General features: G+C 32.0%; 1 protein-coding gene across 7 annotated transcripts in view; it reads right to left on the bottom strand.

Annotated features, from left to right (window-relative positions):
• Positions 1-23,916, bottom strand: part of LOC100643263 (TGF-beta receptor type-1) — a 68,478-nt gene that overhangs the window by 12,433 nt on the left and 32,129 nt on the right. Inside the window, exons 3-6 of one of the 7 annotated variants that reach the window (XM_048406422.1) lie at positions 19,885-19,923; positions 17,294-17,445; positions 1,617-1,844; positions 513-746 (exon numbers count right to left, since the gene is read on the bottom strand). In XM_048406422.1, the coding sequence (XP_048262379.1) occupies positions 513-746; positions 1,617-1,844; positions 17,294-17,445; positions 19,885-19,923 (653 nt within the window). Of the gene's footprint in view, positions 1-512; positions 747-1,616; positions 1,845-10,206; positions 10,416-17,293; positions 17,446-19,884; positions 19,924-23,916 lie in introns of all 7 variants that reach the window. The other 6 variants (XM_048406421.1, XM_048406419.1, XM_048406420.1 and 3 more) reach the window with 6 other exon arrangements.

Raw genomic sequence — 23,916 nt, 5'->3', positions numbered from 1 at the left:
AATAACAAATTTCTTAGCGAAGAAAACCCACGCTATCTTCGAGACCGTAGTAGTGGAAGCTTATATCGGGCGAAAAATTTACAGGTATAGTGAATATATAAAATACTTGGTTAATTCACAAGCATTAATTACTAATAAATTGCTACACTTACTAAATCAGATACATACACCGTACATGATATGTGGAAATTTTAGTAACCATAATATCTATAATCATAATCCCATATGAAGATCGAATACATTCCTTTCCCTGTTTACAGGGGAAAATTTATTGAAAAAAAACTTGACTGTATAATAACTTAATTCTACTATATAAGGAATATGTTCAGTATAATCTAGCAATCAATTCTTATTCGTTGATATCCGTATTAACGGGTAATTATCATCCGTTAGTCTCTAAAAGGTTAAAGTCGTTAAATTAATCGTTAAGTCGTTAAGTAACCGACGATTAAAACTGTTCGAATTCGAAATCGGCGCAATGTTTATGCACTTGTGTGCAAATTTGTACCTACCTTTGTTATCAGCTGCGATGAAGCCGAGAATATTATCGTGTCTGAGCATCACCGTCTGATAAATTTCGGCCTCCCTGAACCAAGACCTTTCTTCACGCGAGCTGAAGATCTTCACGGCAACGTTCTCACCCCTCCAACGACCACGCCAGACCTCGCCGAAGCGACCTTTTCCAATCGTCTCCACCAGCTGAATCTGGCGGGCTATGCTTCGCTGTACCAGAAGCGGCAGGCCTACTTGGGAGAGGATGGGCATTGAAGAACACGAATTTCAGTATAGTTGAAAATGACTGTCGTGTGCACAACACTAACAATGTGCTTTGTGTGAAAATTTACGAATTCTAAACAGAATACGATACAGTAACAAGATAGTTAAACTCTTTATGTAAAAATGTATGAGTTCCAAACAGAATACGATACAATAATGGGACAGTTTAATCTCTTCGTGGCCCACTCCACACGCAGCATTTTATCGTAACTGGATTATATTAAATAGCTATCACGCCTGGTACACTTAAAAGCCGTTTACAGTTTACAGTACAAAGAAATTTTGCGAAAGAAATACACTTTTAAGAAATAAATATACTTTTGGAAAGTATAATATAAATGAACGTCGGAACGTCAATCCGAACTTTAATGTACGTATTTGAAATTAATATCAATACAACTATAGTCTAGATGGAGCGTCGTGTAAAATAAAAAGAAGTAACAGACTAACTGGTAGCAAACCACTGTTTGAATTATTTTTAAATTTACATCCGAAATAGCACTATTATATTCGATATACATATATTATGGACTGTGCATTGTTGAAAAGAAGACTAGCGCGATGGGGGCAAGGGTGCACATGCTATATTTATGATTGTGTAGAATTTATACGAAACAGCCAATCAAGCTCGCATTCCTTACGCTAGTCGTCTTTCCAGCAACGCAAACAAATTTAAGTGTGACATCTATTTTCGCAGACAAATCTGATTTAGTTATAAAATATCCATTGCTAGGTACATAGTGAAAATGTAAAATGAAACTTGATTAATATATAATTCATTGCATAGCGAAAATTAAAAAAAGTTTGATTAATATACATAGAACTTTAATTTGACCTACCTGAGCCACTGCCACTGGTAGTCATTTCCAGCATATCCCTGATGGTAACACCACCCAGGATGGGTCGATCTGGTGCCTCCTGCGAATCATCGCTATTTCCTGGCCTTTCTGGGGTCTTACGCACGTGATAAATGACCATAACCACCACGCAGATCGCGCATATTGGCATTGCTATCATCAAGGCCATTTTCCAAGTGACCCACGCCGTGTCATCGCCACCCGACCGCACTTTCCCCAACAAATACTTCATTATCATTTTATAGTGAATCATTTAAGCGACAGATCACTCCAAGAAACATAAAACGTTCAAACCATAGTTTTATCACCAACCTCCGACCTTCTAATTTTTTACTATTATTATACTTATCTAATATAAAATGACAATACAAATCTACATTTTTTTAATGAAAGTAAATAGAATGTTGCTAAGTTTTAAATTCATTTTTAATTTTCTACTGTTTTGTCACTGTCTGTTTTTATAAATGTTTCATTTCTCATTTAGTACCTTTGAAACTATTTGTTCCGCGTCAAAGTTTTGTAATCTGTCAGGTTTCAAAGAATTTAACAAAATTCTGGGTTACTTAGATAATAGCGCGTTCACTGTGAAATTGAAAATCATGAAATTATAGAAAAGATTTGAGAACAATTCGTATCAAACACGTACACATAAATATATAATGTTCTATAATATATCTACAGACAAGTATTGTATGAAAATTATCTATTAGCTTACAGTCTACAGTATCGTAGATAAGTAATGAATATTGGATCCGCAGTGGATGTGTTGATCTTTCTATTCTATTATTCAATATATTTTTAAGTTAATTGTTAAAAGGTTTTTTTTAAATAACAATTCGATATCTCTTCTCAACATATTTAAGAGTGAAATTTCGCTTATTTAATATTACAATGGACCAAGCTAAAGACACGGAGATTTATTATAATATTTGAATTAGTATACACGTATCTACAGACAATTATGTGTATGAATAAGACTTCTTAACTCAATGAAAAAAAAGTTTAACATTTGTTATCGTAGCTAAATATCCCGTGAATCAATTTATATTAACCAGTTAGAGACAGTTTAAAGATAAATTGAAAAATGTTGTGAAACGTTTGTAAACTGAACTATTCAACTCTACAAAAAAAAAAAAAAAAAAAAAAAAAAACAAACAAACTCGAGCTGTAAGATCAAGCTAACAAAGTTAAACGAATCCAATAGATTGAACGTAACAGGTTTCTTGGAATGATTTGAAAAGCCAGCGAAGCCATTTTCGGAATAAAAATCAAGAGGTACATGTGTTAAGCTTGGGAAGCAACAGAGATGCAGAAACATCTTCGTGAAACATGCTAAGGCTAAATAATGAGCACACCCAGAAGTATGTAGCAGTGAGTTGCAACAGCTTAGTTTAAACTTTAAATCAACAGAAGCATGCAGGTTACAATTAGATGTCAGAAGGTCAGTAGGTCAGGACTAGGGACAAACTCTTTTCCAATTCTTTATAAATACTTCAACGATCGATACACGATTCGTATCGTACCTTATTCTTTTTATATCAGTCTGTATTATATAGATACAAGTATAGAGAAAGAAAAAAAAAAGAAAAGAAAAATAACGAATTCGATTGAGAATAAAGCATCGAAAGTATCAACATTCTATAATGAAATAACATCCTCTCGATGATTCTGCCTCTTTCCATCACGTCAAAACGAGCGATTCTTTGCATTACCTGTCCGGTTAGTGCATATACCTACTCGTACAACGATGACGGAACCCGCGCATGAGTCATCGTATCATCATGTAGATGCAACGCTCCTTTCACGATGTCTGGATCATCGTATCGTACTGTTCCCAGCTTCACTTACCTGATGATTGATTCTGCTACATAAAGAATATGATTTCCTTCATACGGATGCTGTTAATCGGTTATTCTTCGAAAAACCACACGAATCACATTAGGAAGAACACGAGGTTAAATTTGGGATATGCCTATTAGGAGCGTGATATTTTTGAAAAAATCGAGAATTACCTTTGAATTAGATTTGAAATGATATAGATCGAATTTCAAAGTGAATAATCGCTTTAGCCTTCGAATCGACTTAAAAAATGAATAATCGACTTAGAATCGAATTTGAATACGAATGATCATTTTAGAACCAAATTACGGAAGGAAAAATCATTTATGTATCAAATTTAAAAATGGACAATTTCTTTGAATCGAAGTTTAAAATAAAAAGTTACTTTTCGCTTAAATTTCCATACAAGCACTTTCGCATCAAACTCTGAGCCAAATTAAATAATCGATATCGAGTTGAACGTTAAAAACAAATGGAACTATATAGGAATCTATTGTATCATGTTATAGATACCTACACACCATTACTATTACCGTAATTTTCAATTTTTTCCAGGTATACTGCAGAGGAAGTGGAAAGATGATGGGAACGAACGGCTGTGCTTCGCCACAGGGAACAAATATTCGTGAAATCGGATCGATCACAGAATTGGCGTCCGCACAAGAAGCATCCATCTAGCAATTTCACGATAAGGCATCAAATTGATTCCCACGAGATATTCGATGAGATGACGAATAACGATGAGACAGACGAGTCACAGATGAATGATTGCACGTCCAGGGGATGTCCGATGAAGATTGGCAAAAACCAGTATCTTGCTAACGCGTAATGTTAGTGCATGAACTCGTGCCCTCATCCTTAAATCGACCGTAATACACGATATATGTCATTTTGAACCAAGCATACAATCTCACGCGTCAAATGTTCCCCGAATATCGAACTTTCTTTTTATTGCATAACCGTTTATGTACATAAACATAACAAACAACTCCGTGATTGTTTAGAAAATTTTAGAAAATGTTGTAATACTGCTTTATCGTCGAAATTCGTCGATCAACGAGTGCTTTTCTGTAGAGGAAACAATTTCTGTGAATTATTAGGTTAGCAATGGATCTCTTTGTATAATAATACAAGTTTTTGTTATTTGTTACTATTAGTTTTTAATGGCACACTTGTTTCGAATAATGTATTATTGAATATTATTAAATATATAAATTTTTTATTAAAAATATACGAGCATTATTAAATCTATATTTATAAGATGCAGAAGCAAATTCCTATTATTAATAAAATTTATTAAAAGCAAAGAATAACATAGAATAAAGTAGATATATCTACATTTATAACAATAAGAAATTCTGTGCATAGAAAGTATGTACCAGCATATAACCAATAAAACATATTTAGTTTATTAATGATCATTAATAGATAGACCACTTTCAATGTAACGAGTTGATTCTACTACATGTTACTTTTACTTTTACTAAATAATATTTTTTGCTTAATACTACAAAACAAGTTTACCTAAATACTGAAACTCCAAAAACTTGCATTTACAATAACAAAATGATTTAATGCCATCATTTGCCACATTAGTGCTATGCAATAGCGACCGTTGACGTTGATGCGTCATTAGTGCCATGCGACAATTAAATACTATTCTTATTCTTCTTCAATATATATATATATATCTATTCGTCTCTTTATACATTTCTATCTTTATATTTTTCAATTAAGCATTCCAAATCATTGAGTTACTTTCCTACAGATATAAACATTTCTTAAAACCACATTTTAGTAATTCGTATCGTTAAAATTACAATCTCAACTATAATAGCCATAGCATTAATGTGACAATTCACAAATCATTACTGTAGCATAAAATAATTCGAAAATATAGTGCACTGTGAATGATTAATGGATATTAGGCCGCTGTTCTCGTATTCTACCTTATATTTAATTTCTAAATTAAATTTTTATCTGAATGTAGACCAATTTTTCTATAATTCTATGTTTATGTGCCAAGTTTTCCAATCGGTCGGTAGTTATAACGTAACTTAATAATAATCGTTATATTATAACGATCGGGCCATTTCACGGGCGAGGATATTGAAAAAAAAAAAACAGAAAAAAGAGAAGATGAAAAAGAAAAATACCTGCTGAGCAATGCTATTTACAAACGTATATCCAAACCGAAACAAATCGTTGCAGTGAAAGCTCACACGAATAACTAACTTACTCTCCCTCGGATTTAGTGGAACCCGTATAATCGATGAATACCGCTTTCGATACGTTCTATCAACCCTCCGTCAATACCGCGCGAATACGTCTCGTTATTCTACGCACAGCGTGTCGTGTTGTCGTCCATTTTATTCAACCTTGCCATGCTGTCCTGTTCTCCATTACATTACTTTCTATCTGCTTTTCATACGACTATTAAGCTTATATATCGGTCACTTGCCAATGACAATAATATTATATACATACATACATATATCGTATATTGAGAGGTTGCTTGTCCGATTCGTGACAGTTACGCCAGTAGCATACTCTTCCCAAATTGTAAATGAATAAGATAGCTATGAGGGTTGTATTCTCATTTTTATTTACCCAGATACCTCGATTCAAATAATTGACCAAAGACAACTAAAAAGTAGTACGTATATATTTTTGAACGATATGGTTAATCCTTTCTTACTTGTATAAATTATTAATTGACTAAACGGTAAAATAAAGTATAAATTTGTTCTCGGTAAACTTGACTTCGAATTTTATGAAATTTGAATTTTATTATATTTTCTTTATGAAAGCAAGAAAAAATTCTATTTTTATTATTAATCACTAATAACAAATCATTTTTCTCACGAAGAAAAAAATTTCGATCTCGCAAGTTAAAATGAATGACTTCTGAATTTGAAGTATTTCGAAGGGGTGAACGTTAAATTTATATGTACATATCTATATATTTGATAGAGTAATATTTCTGGTAAATGATATACGTATAGTTATGGATAGGAACTGTAGCCTGTATTACTTCGTATACGTTGAAAAACTGTATAAACTGTACTTTATATACATATGTATGTATATAGAGAAAACTTTGTTTATCATTTATATCTAGGTGGAATACAATCTACATAGAATTAACGCTTGTGTGTAACGTATGTGTGTAGCTGTATTTTGAATAGATAAGAGGCTGTGAAAAGATGGAAGCTTGTTTCATCCTACTCGTAAAGACTAGGATGATTCAAACTTTTACAAATAGATCAGACTTTATGCTTAATATACAATATATGTTAGGTGTTTAGTCATTTATTTCTAAAAATAGAGTCTTTTCATATTTTCGTTAATTATTTTGATATTTTAGATTCTGGCGATGTGACGATTTTACTACAGATAGGAGATGCACTTTTAATATAAGTAGATATATTAGAACTAAAATGATTCAAACAACAAAACATTAAGTCTATCCGAGTCTGTTCGGTATAAAATATGTGGCAAAGAATTAAGAATTATTTCAGACCTAAAAGAAAGTTTCGGAAAGAGAATCATCTGAATGTATTTAACTTAGTTCTACTCTTTACTGCGACTTTATATTATTGTAAAATCATTTGTGAATTGTACAGAATACTCATTTTTAAGCCAAGTTAATATTCTTATTATATAATATCCTTCTGACATTTGTTCCAAGACACCTGATATGGAGAATGTGTAATAATTAAACTCGAGACGAACGTACGATCGAGATATATGTAAAATAAAAACTGCATTTCAAATAAAAATATTTTTAGCCAGTCTGTATTTGAAACAACTCGACAGAGATAAGCGTGAGGCGGTTCTCCTTTTATTCCGTTGACGGCGCGTTTTTACAACATCGTTTTTGTAATAAGAGTCAATAGCATAGCGACCATAACCGCCGTACACTACTATTACACGCACATTACTATCACGTATAATGGACTGCTGGAAACAAGTCCCGCTGAACGGCGTGGCACAGGGGTAAGGGGTGCGCTGCTCTCTATTGCTCATATATGGATATTGTTTTATTGGTATATGTGACACTGTCGGCCATTCCGCGCGCTTATCTTTACGATTAAGTCGAGTCTGTCAGAAATAACCAATTGGGTCCGCATTCCTTTCGCGGGACTTGTCTCCAACAGTGGACAATAGATATATACATATCTATGTACTTACATATCTGATGACGCAACGTATCGTCATCGTCGTTGCATCGTGACATTCGTGACATTCGTGACAAAGAATAGCGATGAAACGAGATGTTTGGCTTTTACCTTCAGTTGTACTAGATTCTTTTCTTCAATTTCTCTCTAAATAACGTTTCAATGTCCCCATTCTATTATTTGAAATTTCATAGAAGTATGGTTTTGCAGATTTCAAACCTAACGCGACAATAAATTCATTTTTTAATACGTTTTATGTTACAAGAAAATGGAAACAGAAAATAAAAGGTTGAAAGATTAGTTAAACACGTAATTCTTAAGTTTTTTAATATTTCTATGTCGCAAGAAGAACAGAACAAAAGGATTTTGAATGAAAGGTCGAAAGACCAATCGAATATTTAATTGTTGTTTTTTAACAATTGTGTTACAAAAAAATTAAAACTGAGAAATTTACGATAAAAAGTAAAAAATTTTCAATATCGAATATTTAATTATTATCTTTTAATTTTATGTAGCAAAACAATCTCAAGGAAAAATGTTAACTAAAATGTCAATAAAAATAAATTCGTTGCAATACTAACTATTCGCTATACAACATAATAGAGAAGTATAACAGCGAAGAAATATTGCAAATATTTGATCTCAACAAAAATCTCGGAAAAAATATGCAGCAAAATAGTAGAAATAATAAGACACAGAACAATAAAAATAACAATTGTTTATGCAGGTAGTGAAAAATTCTGATAATAACGAAATGCTGTTCGATTAATTTCATTATATTGTTGCTCAATATGCTTATAATATGCGATAATTTACAAGCATTTACTTAAACTACTGTGCAAAATATTTGGACACTTAAATTTTCGTTTCCATTTGCTCTCAAATACTATTAGTGGCATACTGAACAAATTTTTTTATCTTAGGTCATTGGCTAAATACATATATCTATTCATATATTATGGACTGTACAACATAATGTTCGAATACTGTTATTACATGTTATTTCTACAAAATGTGCAATAAGATTAATTGTAATAAATGTGCAATTTGCTCGCACGTTATTGAATTCTGCTTTAACTTCATGAACATTTAGCAGATATTTGCAAATGTACCTATATAATATATAGGTACTGACATAAATGCAATTTGTTTCAAGTTTCAACAAATTGCAATTTATCTTAAGAATTTTTGCATAATAAATTATTTCCTAATACTTCGTCGTTCTAATATTTTCGTTACTCACCGTAGATAAATCGCGTTAAATACATTTGCAAAAGACGGACGTAAGTTATCATAATGTAAATAGAATGTATCATCGGGTTATGCAATGAAACAGCGGCCTTACAATAGCGGTGCAAAATATTGAATTTCAAGCTTCGCAAACAGTTCTCTGACAAGGGAAACGCGGGCTGTAAACGAATCACGGTGTTTCGTTTCGCGGTCGCTGCATTATGTCAGCTCGATATAGTGAAACGGGACGCATGAACAAAGATAACGTGTATATACTTACAAAGGACATGTATAGAGCTAAATATGTAATGTGTATGTGACAAAGATGATCACCCGAACCCAGACAATTCACAAAAAGCATCAAAAATCGATGATTAAAAGCCCAAAATTCTTTTTTTCTTTTTCTCTTTGTTTCTTTACTTCATTTTTATATTTATTCTATTTTTATCGCACATGTTTTTCCAAGGTCGTCGTTGCGAAGATTCTCTTTATTTAGCTAGGATTACAATAGGTAAAAGAATATACTATTACAATTTAATACACTTTTTTGCCGATTTCTACGCAAAGGTATCTATTAATGAAGATAAGAATATATAATATAGATTACTTTTAACTTTCAACGTTAGATATTGGATATCGCGTGTCACTATCGCCTTGAAAATGTAAATCGATCAATATGCATTAGTTCAGTTCTTCGTTTACTATGTCGAAATTTCTGGTTTCTGTTCCCGATTTTATTGATTCAACAATTAGACACATGACGCGACGTCACTATCATACTTAATCATAATACCAATACATATTATACATAGATAGGTACCTATATTTAAACAGCAAGAAAACAGATATTTCCACAATATGTAAGACAAAGATAGAATTCATTATTCGCGTCTCGCAAATACATCAAAAGTTATATCTACTTACTTCGATTTTTCTCTTTTTTTCTTTTTTTTTTTTGTTCATCGATTAATTTTAATACCTTTATTCTCTTCATTTTATTTTTATATATTAACAAATGAAAAAATTACGCTTGTTTCTTAGCTATTTGCTAAGGTCTACCTAAAGAAATGTGAACGTAATTTTTCTTTAATAGTTAGCGATGTAGTGTCATGTGTAAGTACAGTTAATTCGTACTCATATTGTATTTATCAACTTGAAAGAGTAAAGTCGAGAGAATTTTGCCGCGAAACCGAAACAACAAATAAAGTAATTTCTCCGAACAACGAATAGATTAACAATTTCAAATTTCATAGGAATTGTTCATTCGCTTTCGCCTATAGTCGATCGACCTTGGAAGGAAACAGAGGTTGCGGAAGCTGTACCTCGTTCGAGGTAATCGACGAGTCGGAAGTATGGCCCACCTCTGGACTCGCGAGGAGTAAAAGAGGGCCTTAGGTCGCGATTGCAGAAGTCGGAGTGGTCGCAGCAGGCGACCGCGTATTCCACGTCACCTGGACCGTGTAGCGTGTTATTCGCTTTGCACCAGACTGAGTATTCGGGCGCCGGGAAGAAGCGCACCTTATCATAACACCTGAGAACAATTTACATCACTTCCGAACCAGAATATTTACCGTATCTCCGATCAAAGGGAAGAAAAGCGTTTTTTTGTTACACAAATTCTCGATCTCTTTTCATTCGTTTATTAGGTGTTACGTATACGCTTTTATTTTCAAGCGTGTCGTGATTTTCTGATATTTTTATGTTCAGTTATTTCAGAGATAATGCATTGCGTCTCATAAGTATAAAATCACTGAAAAGCTTTCGATTTTTATGTGTTGTTTATCTACCACATATGTATATGTAGGTATGTATGTACAATCTGCAGTATCATAACTGTTATAACTTAAATTGAAAAGTGTATGGATAATCATTATAAATGATTAATTTTTTTTGGTTACTGGTAACGATTAGTCGTTATTATCGGCAATGAAAGCATTCGTTGGTTGATGCTGGCTAAAAACAACTTCCGTCGTCGATAATGATTACCACTAATCAGCAATCATGAAAAAGGTTGTAATTATAACCAGAACATTTAAATATTATTATTTTTTAAGAATTTCATTTTTTGGAGAATCTCTTTAAAATTTAGCGGTCGATGTTTTCTACTTAAACAAAAATTAACCTTTATTCGATGACTTCCTCCGTAAAGGTGTCATAAATAACTGTAACGTTTTACCTCCGATTATACCGCGGTAGTGTGTGAGTTAATCCATTGCTAATTTTCATAGAACAATGTTGTGCGTCTATTATTATATAAAATACGTATTCATATTATGTATTTCGTTATAGGTATGCAGGATGTCTGAATGAAGTTTTCGCATATGAGATGAGGTGAAACTGCTACTTGTAAAAGTAAGTCTTACTAATATAAAAGCTATTGAAAATATCGAACATGAATTACATGTACAGTTGTGCTCTTCTAATTAAATTATCATACAGTTCTTGCAATGTGTTACACTTTCTTTATACACATTATATGTAAACAAAGATTGAGCTTAAAGCACAATGAAATGAAATTGTAACAATCATTTTTATAAATTGAAATGTTTGATTTCACATAAATGCTTCTAATCAAGTTTTCTCATATTGAAGATTTTACGGCAGTTTTATATTTATGAGACGTATTGTAATTGTAATTTAGGGCAGAAAGATGTATTATATTTTTGGAGAATTTTTGTAACGGTACCTCATTGAACGGCCACTTGCTCATTTTTCTTTGTTTATTTCCAAGCAAGATCAATTACGTTTAAATCAAGTATCAGCGTCATTCTGCGCGTAAAGATATTGTAAATAAATTACAGACGAAAGCCGCAGCTGGTCAATGCTCTTTCCCTGTTCTTTCTTCGCTTTTGCTACTCTTTCTCATGGCCTTCGTTGGCCAAGTGATAAATTACTCTTATTATAAGAGTTATAAATTCGGAAGAGCACACCAACGAATAACAGGCAGCCGAGATAAATTCGGGAATTAATCATTAGTAACTCACGATCGCGGCCATTAATTCACATGGTTTTTTTTTTTGCTTGGTAATTTGGCCGTTAAGAGGCCATATTATAACATAACGTCGTTATCTTCAGGCTCTTTACGGACGCGTCGCTGCGTCGGTAATTTCTTTTTTTCGCACTCTTTCAATAAATTCTCCAACGAAAAAAAAGAACCACTGCACCCCATGAAAGATATGGTTCTCAAAGGGGAAATTCAATAAAATTAGTTTATTATACATGTATGGCGGTTCACGAAAGTATTTGGGCGCGTATCATAGAAAATAATTGTGTGTGAGTATGTTGTGCATATTATACATATAACATTTAAAAAATTTCATTAACATTATAATACAACGCGATTATCATAATTATATTGGTAAAATTTAAAACCGATCTCAAAGTGCAGGTACATAGGTATAAGAATTACAACATATATTTAGTAAAAAAGTTAGTGTATATAGCATAATTTGAATCATTTTATCTTCAACATATAGGTTATAAATGATAAGTACCTATTGAAGATGCTCCCACTGATATTCAGGCATGTTAATACAATGTAAATTCACCGTTTAAATATTTTTGTGACCTCTACAAATTCATACATTTTTTTACTAAATATCTTTTAATTTCTATGTCCTATACATATATTTCCAGATATTTGTAGATTTGTTTCAAACTTCACCAATATATGTAATCATAAGGTTTACAACATAGTCTCATTATAATGCTGATCTGATGAAACGTCAAAATATGTTATGTAACATAAAAATATAGATATTTATAAAGAATTTCCACAAATGTTCGAACATTTCCGTGAGCCGCTATACCTACCGTTATACAAAAGATATGTAAGTCGAAAGATATTCACATGGTTAGTTTATAATTTTTGTTCATTACTCGAACGCATAAATGCATATTGACGACGTCAATTCTATTATTCTAAATGTACTTTGTCGTTTTGAACTTGGCATGATACGAAATTATCGCAATGTTTAATGTTGACTCGTGAAATTTTTTAATACAACCATAGTTTGACAAGCATTTGTGCAACAAGGTACTTTTTAATGCATATTATCTAAATATATTCTTGAAAAAAGAAAGCATACGAAACATTTGCCAGTATTCAATTACAGCGAATATTCCCACTAAACCAGTATAAAGTAAACATTTTTAATCTCTGAGAAGTAGTACATGTACCTACATTATACAAGTACAAATATACATATATACAGTATATAGAGTTTTAAAAGCCGCGGAGGATAGGTAGCTAAAATCGATTCTCCGTTAAAATCGGAGAAAAACGGGATTTAATTCGTTCTACTGAAGTTGATTACCTTTCGGATGCTTTTACGTCATCTTCTTCAGACAATTCACAAGAACAAAGGAATTGGAGAAATTAAATTGAAAGGTCGTGCAGAGATGAAAATAATAATAGCTACTAAGGTAAAGAAAAAAAAAAAGAGAAACGAAGCGTGGGTGCAAGATTTTATTTTACGTATGAGAATCGTACGAATGATTACAATAAACATTTTGCGCTTTAAAAAAAGCACTTGAGAACACGGATAGCTTAAAGACCACTTACACTTAGTGCGAATAATAAATTAACCAAATTACAATGCAAGTAAGCATCATTCGATAATAATCACTCGTTAAATGAGTTAACATTAACACAACATCGAAGCTTCGATCGCGTTTTCACGGGATTAGACGACGTTCAAAATTTAAATACGCCACGAGTAAAACAATTCGACACAAAATATGAGTAATTATTGTTACCGGTAATACCATAGTATAACATGAGGAATAAATTTACCAACTAATAACCAATATTATTCGATTGACGATGGAATCGCGTAAATTTTTGTACGTGATTCAAAAAGGGATAAGACGAAACTTTCAAAAGTATTTAAAAATATGTTATTGATAATTAGTTTATGAGCTAGGTCTATTTTTGAGAAAAATGGTCATCAAGCTGCACATGCGCATTTTCGAGACTTTATCTATTACAATATTTTTAAATAAATGTACAGAGGTTCTGTTCCTCAAAAAATATGTTTGATTACGATGTGGAGATGTATAGTCAGCATACGCCAAACAAGATAACACAAGAAGATAAGCGCTCGTCTATATGATCTTTTCTTGATTCGCTACAAAGAAAACTACAGCAAATAAAGACAGAGTTAATTCTCAAACTGATTACCTACTGCATCTTTTTAAATATTTTTGGCAGCTTTATAGTATAATCTTTCGATTAATATTAAAAATTATTATTATTATAGATCTACGCGATTGTATCGTCAATTGAATAATACTTCTTTGCAAGCAACTGGCTTTTAAATGTTTTTAATGATAATACTTAATGTGATATTATTGTATCTCACACCGACCCTTCGAGCTCTAAAGTTATTATCTATCTACGACTCTAAAAGATAAATTAACGCGTATATTGCATAATCTCTTAGAACTGCTGTGATATTATATACATATACAAGGATGAAATTGAAGGAAGATTAAGAAAGGCTAGCAGAGCAAGTCTTCTTTTTCTAACAGAAACTGAGAAGAAATATGTATTTACAAAAGATATACCATTTGAAAGAATCTGTTTACCAATATCATTATAATATTTATCTTCGTTAGAGAGTGCAGAGAGGTACGTATATGGCAACATGCTACCGGTGCTTTCTAAAATCACTCGGGAGGACTTGCGGTCTCCTCGTGCAATAGTAAGTGAAAATATGCAGGAGGAGAGTACCTTGAAGTAACTAGAACCTCTATAGGTGGCAAACATTTTCACACTGTTTCCTTTTAAAATCATTAATCATCGTTATATAACTTTTTATGTCTATAAATATCAAAAAACGAAATCTTTCAATAAATTAAAAGAATACTATTATAGTGGTAGTATAATTTCTCTTTATCTTCACGTTTTTCAATTATAAACTTTTGCGATTCATGTATTAAAATGTTATTAATATAAATACATTAGACAATATTAAAGGAAATCAAAAAAAGAAAAGGCTATTGTTATATTTCTTCAATCGGCTGTGCTGCAATAAAAAAATGTTGAACAGTGAAAAAACAAGAGAGGGGACAGGCGGTAACGTATTTGAATAAAAAAAATCCTAGATATTTGAGAAAGCTCGATCTAAAGCTATAAAGATACACTATCATCGAAAAATATGTGAACACTTTGATCGGTTTGTGTTAACAATATGTGAATGTTAGTAAAATGTAGAAGTTAATGATAAATAGATGAATAAAAATAATATATATTATCGATTTGTGGAATGATGATTATATTATAATTTGTGGAATTTGTGGAATCATGATTATATTATAATTAAATTAATATACACATATATATATATATATTATTTTAATTTCTTTTATTATATTAATATTATACCTTTTATTATTATATTAATATATTAAATATATATAATTAAGTTAAATATATGTATTATATATGTATATGTTTAATATAAATTTTATGTTGCGTGTATACAGGATGTATCCTTTAAGGCCATCTATGATTAACCACCATTTTTCAGACATTTCCAATAATCTGCCAGTAAAATGTTTTAAACAAAAGTTCAAATCTGTTAATTTGAACGAAACAATGTAATTTGGATATTAAAAATTTTCGAAAAAGCCTTCTTGACATTCTGTATAAAAAGTTGTTAACCTATTTATATGGAGAAGCAATTAGTTTAGTAGATATTTTATCTTTATAATTTGAGAAATCTACCGGATGAAATAAATGTAAAGCATTACTTTTATATTTGTACTGCTTGTCTCTCATACGATATATTTCACGACATACTTTATAACATTTTATACAAATTAAAATAGCCGTTGAACTAATTGTCTTTTGACATAAGTAGATTAATAACTTTATATATGGAATGCAAAGACGAGATTAACATATTAATAGAATAAAGGACGATATCCAAATATGGAATAGTACCTGGAATAGTATTTTTAGAAATATGACAGATTGTCAAATATCTGTCAAATTACTATAGGCTATCTCAGTTACTCACTTTGGTATTGCTTATTTTGCCAAAGACCTTTTGCAATATTCTATTGGAGAAATATAGATCAAGTGGCTCGATGTGTTTTGAATTAATGAAATTTCTCTAAATGTTTTATATAACACACATAATATGTGTGGGTATACAAGAAAGCTTTTTATGATAAGCGTTGCAATATTTTCGTGTACCACTATAGGTACATACTCGTACAATCTTTTTCATCGTTAACATTTACTGTTGCTGCTGCTACTGCTGCTAATGCTGCGCACATACTATGATAATAATAATGTACGTAATACCCATAGCGATGGAGAGAGTGAAAGAAGTTGACTAGGCATGAGCTATGATGCGATACAATGATGGGCACTGAGCGTTTGCTGAGCGACGAATAATCATCGTTCGATTTGAATCGGAAGTAATAAAATAATTATATTAAAGCATCGATGGAAACACGCGGACGAGTCAACAGCATGAAAATGTAATTGATACTTTAAATTAACAAGATGCTCTCCGACATTATTACATATTATCATATACATATATATCTATACTTAGTACTGTATAGAAGGTCTCGGTCATTTACAATAGTAATCTGAGTAGTAGCAGTGATAGTGATAACGACAATTATATTTTATAGGGAATATTTTCACATGATCTTACATAAAATCTTTTCAAATCCTTTGATAGCTTTTTATGGCGTTACTTATGTATTTGTAGTTCTTTCTAGTTTACAATCTTCTTAGAGATGTTTCTTACAACGTATTTACTTATCAAAATGATGTGGAGAGTATTTTCACATTGTTTTAGATAAAAATGGATCTCTTAATATTTTCTTTATGTGAATACTTGTAGTTATTCCTGTTTCATAAATTACTCATAATCGACAATTCTGGAATTAAGCATATCTCGAAAAGTCAATATCTATGTAATACCAGATTTAAAGTAACATTAAATATCTATTCATTTGTAAAAACAAAATATTCATTTAGTAGGTGGCTTAAGATTTGTATACAGTACAGTATACATAGATATACATATAGATATATGTATAAATATTTCTTATAACATGTACACACAAGCGCGCGCGCACACACACACACGCACACATACATACCCACCCCTAGCATATTTATATGTACTAAATATATACCTACACAATATTTTTGTTCTAACGGAAATCAACGTCTGCAATAGCAGGAAAAAGATTAGCAGATAGAAAAATGTGAAAAATGTGAAAAATGGTGTGGGGAATCGTAGCTACAGTGAAGGAGATAGAGAAGACAGTGATAGAGAAGAAAGTGAGTAAAGAGTGAGAGAAAGAAACAAAGTGAACTGCAGCAAAAGCCTGAGCCACCTGCAGAGTCATCGCTACTTCCAGGTCGTTTGACTGTACCTTTGTTGCGAGGGTGTAGCTGAGGTTTCAGATCCCGATTGCAAAAATCCTCTTTGCAGCACTCGATGACAAAGGTCGTGTTTCGCGAGTCGCTCGTCATGCAGAAGATGAGCGGCTCGGGCTGCGACGACGACAGCTGTTTATGCACGCACCTTCAAGCCGAGTTTGCACCAGTTTCAGAATTAAAAAAAAACCAAGAAAGAGGCAAACCACAACGTGTAATGTCATTTAGGGGGGGGGGGGGATAATCGTGCTTTTGGATCACGGCTGGGGACACTTGACGTTACTCCGTGAGAAATATCAAGGGCAATGTTAAGGAGCATACGCACATATGTATGTGTATATGTATATGTATATGTACGTTACTCTCAAGGGAGAACGCGACTCTCGCGAGTAGTATTCACCGCGGTGCGACGCGACGCGATGGTAGAACGATAAAATAACATAAGATACGTTTTCTCTTTTTATCATTTTCATTTTATCTTAATTCCCATTTCCTTCTTTATTTTTAACCTATTAACTGAAAAAAGATAGCTAATTCGTCATTCAAATTGTTCATCCACGAATAGCTCACGAAAGTATTCCAAAACTTACTGTTAGTGAGAAGCTAGTACAACATAAATAATGGTCTTAAATCTACATATAATTAGTACTTTAACGTGGCTCCACTAAATATGTATCGTGGTTTATTCATGTAATGAATAATTTAATGCTTGAATACTTTGATGATCCGTGCGAAGTGTTGCAATAAATTGCAATAAACTTTTAACTTCTATATATTCACATTTTTAAATCCATTTCAAATTGAACCAACATAATTATGTTAGTCGTGTATCAGTATCATGTTCATAAAATTTCAAAATGTTTTTTAATACACTCACTATAAATGTATATCAATATCCATAAAAAGTTTCTGCAAGTGTTAAAATACTTTCGTATAAGAGCCACTATATTTTATTTGATTCAAAAGTGCTAAAATAAATCAAACTAAAATTGGTGTTACGTCTATTAAACCTTATTTTCACAATTACAGAAGCTGCTATTTCAGAGACAAGTCAGTTAATAGATTAAATTAAATGGTGAGTTGAGAAATTAAAGATGAGCGACGGAGAAACGAAGGAATTTCTTGCAATTAATAATAATAATTTCATTCAATTTGATAAGCCAAGATTTAAGATTGCATAACAAAGAAGTCATGAAACCTTCAACAACCATGAGATCATTATCTAAAAATATCAATTCGCGTTTGGAAACGTAACGACGCGACGTAACGAAGCAACGAACGTGTTACTCAAGGAACGTGTTTTATAAAAACACGTCGAAATACAAGTTGCAGAAGTTAACAATGATATCTTAGACTCATCAAATTAAATAATCAGAGATAATTGTGGATTATTTCAGATATAAGAACAGGTTCTAATAATTTTAAAATTTATTAGTTTAACTCTTGAAAGCTATCACTAATAGAGATCGTCTCAATGCTATTATGGATAAATTTTTATTTGAAAATTCGATATATTTTAAAAGTCAAACAGACGCAACTAAATATTTTATCATCCAATACCAGATGAAAAGAAGAAAAATTATTATTTGTATCTAATGGTTAGAAATAACATTAGAATGGAATCTTTAAAATATTGAAAAAAATAATTAAAAATAATATTGAAAGAAAATTCTTATGAAATGGAGTTTTACTCATAATGACCTATGAGGATAAATGAATTATTTTAATTACGACACGTACGATATTCCTTGTTCCCCATAACCCATAAACCCTTCACAATTCACATTTCGCATACACTACCTTCAAAAATTCAAAAGTATCCACACATTTGCTTACTTTTGACAAAATGTACCATAATTACAAGGTTATGGATACCTGTAATGATCTTATTCTTTCTGATCATCGTAGCTATGTATGATAGAATATTATTGACTGAATTAACTTTTAAAAGACAATACGCAATTATAAAGCTGACGTTTGTATCTGTCATATCTTATTTATAGAATTACATATTTTGTTACTTGTATAATCGAAGTAGGGGAACATAAAAAGAGTAAAAGGCAGTACAACTGTATCATAAGCTTCATCGTTCTACCGATTTAGCAATTATGCTCGTATCCTTTTATATTTAATCGAGACTCCATCATTCCGTGATAACATGATTGTCTCATATACACGCGAATCTTTTCGAAACGAGCAAAGCGAGCGTACAGCGGAATAAAATTCGTAGCCGGCTTTGAGTCACAAATATGCATCTGTACAAAGGTACGATGTACAGCGTATAATATATTGCGTACAGCATACCACGGGATCGCCGTCTCGCGAAAAAGACACGTTCGAGGTGTACGGTCGCTGATTACTTCGCACCACTGTTAAAACAGGCGGATGCTGGCGCGAATGGGCTCGCTAAACAAACTTCAGCAAACGCTGAAAAAGGAACAGGGGGAAAAAACTAGCGGAAGAAAAAAACAAGAAATTCAAAACGGAAAGAAGGTAACAGTGTAAACGGTAGAGTTGTTAAAAATCGAAAAAGGGAAGAAGAAACAAACTGTTCAACACCGTGCAATTCAACACTCGTTTGTGATACCTGACAGTGGGGGTAGCCAGTCGTAGCAGATCGTCGTTCCTGAAATCCCGTTATTTCTCTCCCGGCCAGTGTACACAGAGCAAACAGTAAAAAAGAAAAAAGAAAAGTAAAGAATAGAATAAAAGTAGTTAACCCTCGCACGGCGGATATAGGGTTCATAGGGACCCAGCCGCGTACCGCTTATTTTAAAGTCGCGAATGTTCGCCTGAAATCAAACACCTTATCTCGATTGAGAGATGAAGATTTAATGTGAATTTCTATAATGATGATAATACTATTTTTTGTTGCCAGTAATCATTATCGACATTATAGAGGACGAAACATTTTTTTGTTCAACTAGTTTCTATCATCTACCATTATCAACTCTACCACATATTCGTATTAGTATTAGACGCTAATAGATAATTGAAAGTAACTAAACAAAATTTCCATCATCTATGTACATATGTATCTATAATGATTACCGGTAACCAAACAAATTCTAATTAGTATTCATACTTATACAATAACATTTAAATACTGATATTTTTTCATCTTTTAAAAAGGCTTCTTTAAAATTTCACGATCACTGTCTTCCGTTGAAGAAAAAATTTGTTTAACTTTTTCTCAATGACTTTCCTTGTAAAATTTTAAAAACCGTTATTTTTGGTTCCTAATATGTAGAATATCGCAAATACTTAAATCCATAAAAATCAATGACTGATTTGAAAGTAATCGACCAAAACTAAAAACAATTTACACCTATGCAATATATTATAATATTTCACGAACATATTCCATATGTCATGTGGGCTAAATTAGATGATTAAAGAATGTTTCGCTGGAAGTCCGCTTGGTCCCAGTACCCGCCTCGCACGTGGATAAAATATAAAGCTATAACCATCCATTTTACCTTTCGAAGATTAAAAATTCTGTGTACGATTTAGCTGTTAGCTTTAGCTGTTCTTTTAACTCCATCTAGTTTGTGCGAGTTTCGAATTTATTCGTTCGTTAATAACGTTAATTGATCTCACAATCAGAAGAATGACGAGATCTCATCGAGAAGAGAATTCTTCGGTCGTTGAGCCAAAGTTAAAGTCTAGCTGGATTAAAGCAGGCACAATGTATTAAAACGAAACTCTCCAACACACCAAAATGAGGATAAAAAATAATAAAACAAAAGAAAAAGAAACGTATACAGAATAGGAAACCAGAAAGAAAAAGAAAACGGCGGTAGTTAGAAGGCAAACGATCGTCATCATCATCATCACTATCACAGATGCAGTGATATGTTGTTAGTCAAATTCGTCCATACCTGGAGTTCGACGAAATCAATAGAAATTTTCACAGAAAAAAGGCAAAACAAGAAATACAGAAGGGGCAAAAAATCCAAACGAAATATGCGAGTGTACATTGTACATACGAAGATCGCAACTCGTTACTCGTTACGAAACAAGCCTCAAGATGATCCACAACGAGCTGTAGTTCGAACGCGCGCGTTTTGTACAAGCCAAACCATGTACGAAATCTCGAATGTTCCTTCATGCTACATACGATATGTTTATCTATGCTTGTCTATGCTTTACTTTTTTCTCTTATTCTTAACAATTTTGAACAGCGTTTAGTACGATTTACGCAAATTTAGGACGTGATTATATCTCCTCTTTTTGTAAAAAAAATACTAGCATTAAATTCTTTTAAATACGGTGGACTAGAAATTTTAGCGGTATCAGTCCACTCACCGTTGCTGGTTTTCATAAAACTGTGCTACATTTATTATGATAAAGACTGATTATATTTTTTTAAATTATGAAAATGTATCGCTGCAGAGAATGAAGTTATAACTTGATAAACTATGAAATTAAAGGGATGATAACTCTAAAAGTTGCAGTACGTGACTAAATTGAAATTCTTAAAATCCTGATCTACAAGAATGTGAATTGTGATTTTCAGTCCGTATATAAATGGACAATTTTTTCATTATTTCGTGATATATCAAAAATTTACTCAAGTTTGCATAATAAGTATTGGATTATACTATATTATATTATATCATTAAATTATTATGTAATAACAAAAAAATATCGAATTTTTAACATTTTTCAAATTATTGCATTTTTTAACGTGCTTCTTCTTTTAGGCGATTTATTCGTGTTTCGATGTGTATCTGGGACGAAAAAGTTTGTTATATATGCTTTATTTGCCAAATTTCCCAAGGCAAAATATAGGAATATATATACATTTCATATTAAATGAAAGAATTTTAAAAAATGAAGTACATATCGTTAGCGGATAGATAATCGCTAATCATTGTCACCGATGTTGATATTCTCAAGCAATATTAAGCATCATTTACGCAAAATTCAACGATATTGATTAAATTTATTAAAACAAACAATATAGCTTGAGTAAGAAGATGAATCCGAGCAAAGAAAATATTTTTTCCATTCGACTCCGTATGTGAAATATGACACATATCTGTATGGTTTTTTTATGCTGAATCCATTCTTGAAATGGGATTGAATTTATTTTCCTGAATCGAGCGCCAAAGGATTTGTGCTCGATCGATAATCGATTACACGCGAAACGTGTCACAATGGTAGTCGAGCTGTATGAGAATACGTCAGGCAAAAATTGGAAAAACTAGAAAAGTGAAAGTTAGATAAAAGCGGGAAAAGGGGGTGAAAAAATGGAAGGAAACAATTTCCGATGATTAGTTGTATTTTTTAGAACAGAAAATTCAAATTGCTCCGAATGAATTATTATATAATGGATGATAATTATTAACTGTACATTAATTAATTAATTAACTGTACATGTACATATATACAATACATATCACTACATACTAACGTTCATTGAGTATTCTGACACATTAGCTAATTTCTAACAACAGTACATGAATATTAGTAAAATGTACAAATTAATCGGAAGCTAATGGTTATAACAGCAATATTCATAATTTTTTTTCTTTTAGGATCAATAAACAACACATTTTAATTATTTGTTTAAAAATTGATCAACAGTATATTGAGATTTGAAACGCGATTAATCGATGTATGTATTGGTTTGAAACGTTATTGTTTGAATTAATCACGATATAGATTTAGAAAATCTATTTGTTGAGGATAAATAACTTTCCCAGAATGTTTTATTATCAATTTTATTGAAAAATAACTGCCATAACTTGTTCACATCATAATAAAATTAATTCTATCATATCATAACAATGATACAGAATGCAGTTCTTTCGATTTATCAATACACAAGATACGTTTTCTTTCTTACTCTAAAATGCATTCTACCAAAAATAAGCAAATGCCCAAATACTTTTGAACGGTAGTAGATACGTACCTACTGTATATATGTATGTATGCAGGCGAGGAAGAACTTTCTCTTTAAGAATTTGCATATTATAACGGTATTATCTGGGTATCTTAAACGTTGCGAAATTTAAACATTGTCGAGAATTAGAGAATTATCATAAAATATATCAGATATAGGAATACTACTACAGCCTACGTTAATCGATCGTTTTACGAGGTATTAACAAAAGCCTGTTAAATTGGATAATCTGTTTTTATTTGAAGACCGTTAAGACCGTTCTCTCCAATCTCCAATCCAATGGATATCCATACCGGCGAAAAAGAAACCAAGTAACGAACTGAGCAAGTAACAGATACTCAGTGGAGAAGCATTCAAGGTCATGAAAAGAACATTTATCTATTCTATGCTCTATACTCTATACTCTATTTAGATGCGTGTAACACGTGGTTCCTATAGCTTTGCGAGCTCTCACCTGTTTTAGTTTTAATAGACAAACCGTGAGTGTATGTACGCGAAAGCATAACACGAACGGAATCATAAACCCGAGAAGATTTTACGTCACTGTCCAAACATCGAGCTCCTCTCTGTTCTTTTGCCCTTCGAACAGTTTCTTTCAGAAACGATCTCACTGTTATTTTCGAGACCCTGAAATTAACGCAGGTAAAAAGTTTGATTCGCAGCCGATCCAATTCGAAGGCTAAGAATATATAATGTACAAGGTGACTT

Source organism: Bombus terrestris, chromosome 6 (assembly GCF_910591885.1).
Source record: "Bombus terrestris chromosome 6, iyBomTerr1.2, whole genome shotgun sequence".
Taxonomy (NCBI): domain Eukaryota; kingdom Metazoa; phylum Arthropoda; class Insecta; order Hymenoptera; family Apidae; genus Bombus; species Bombus terrestris.
Note: the sequence above shows the minus strand (reverse complement) of the source record. Positions and strands in the feature narration are given on the sequence as shown.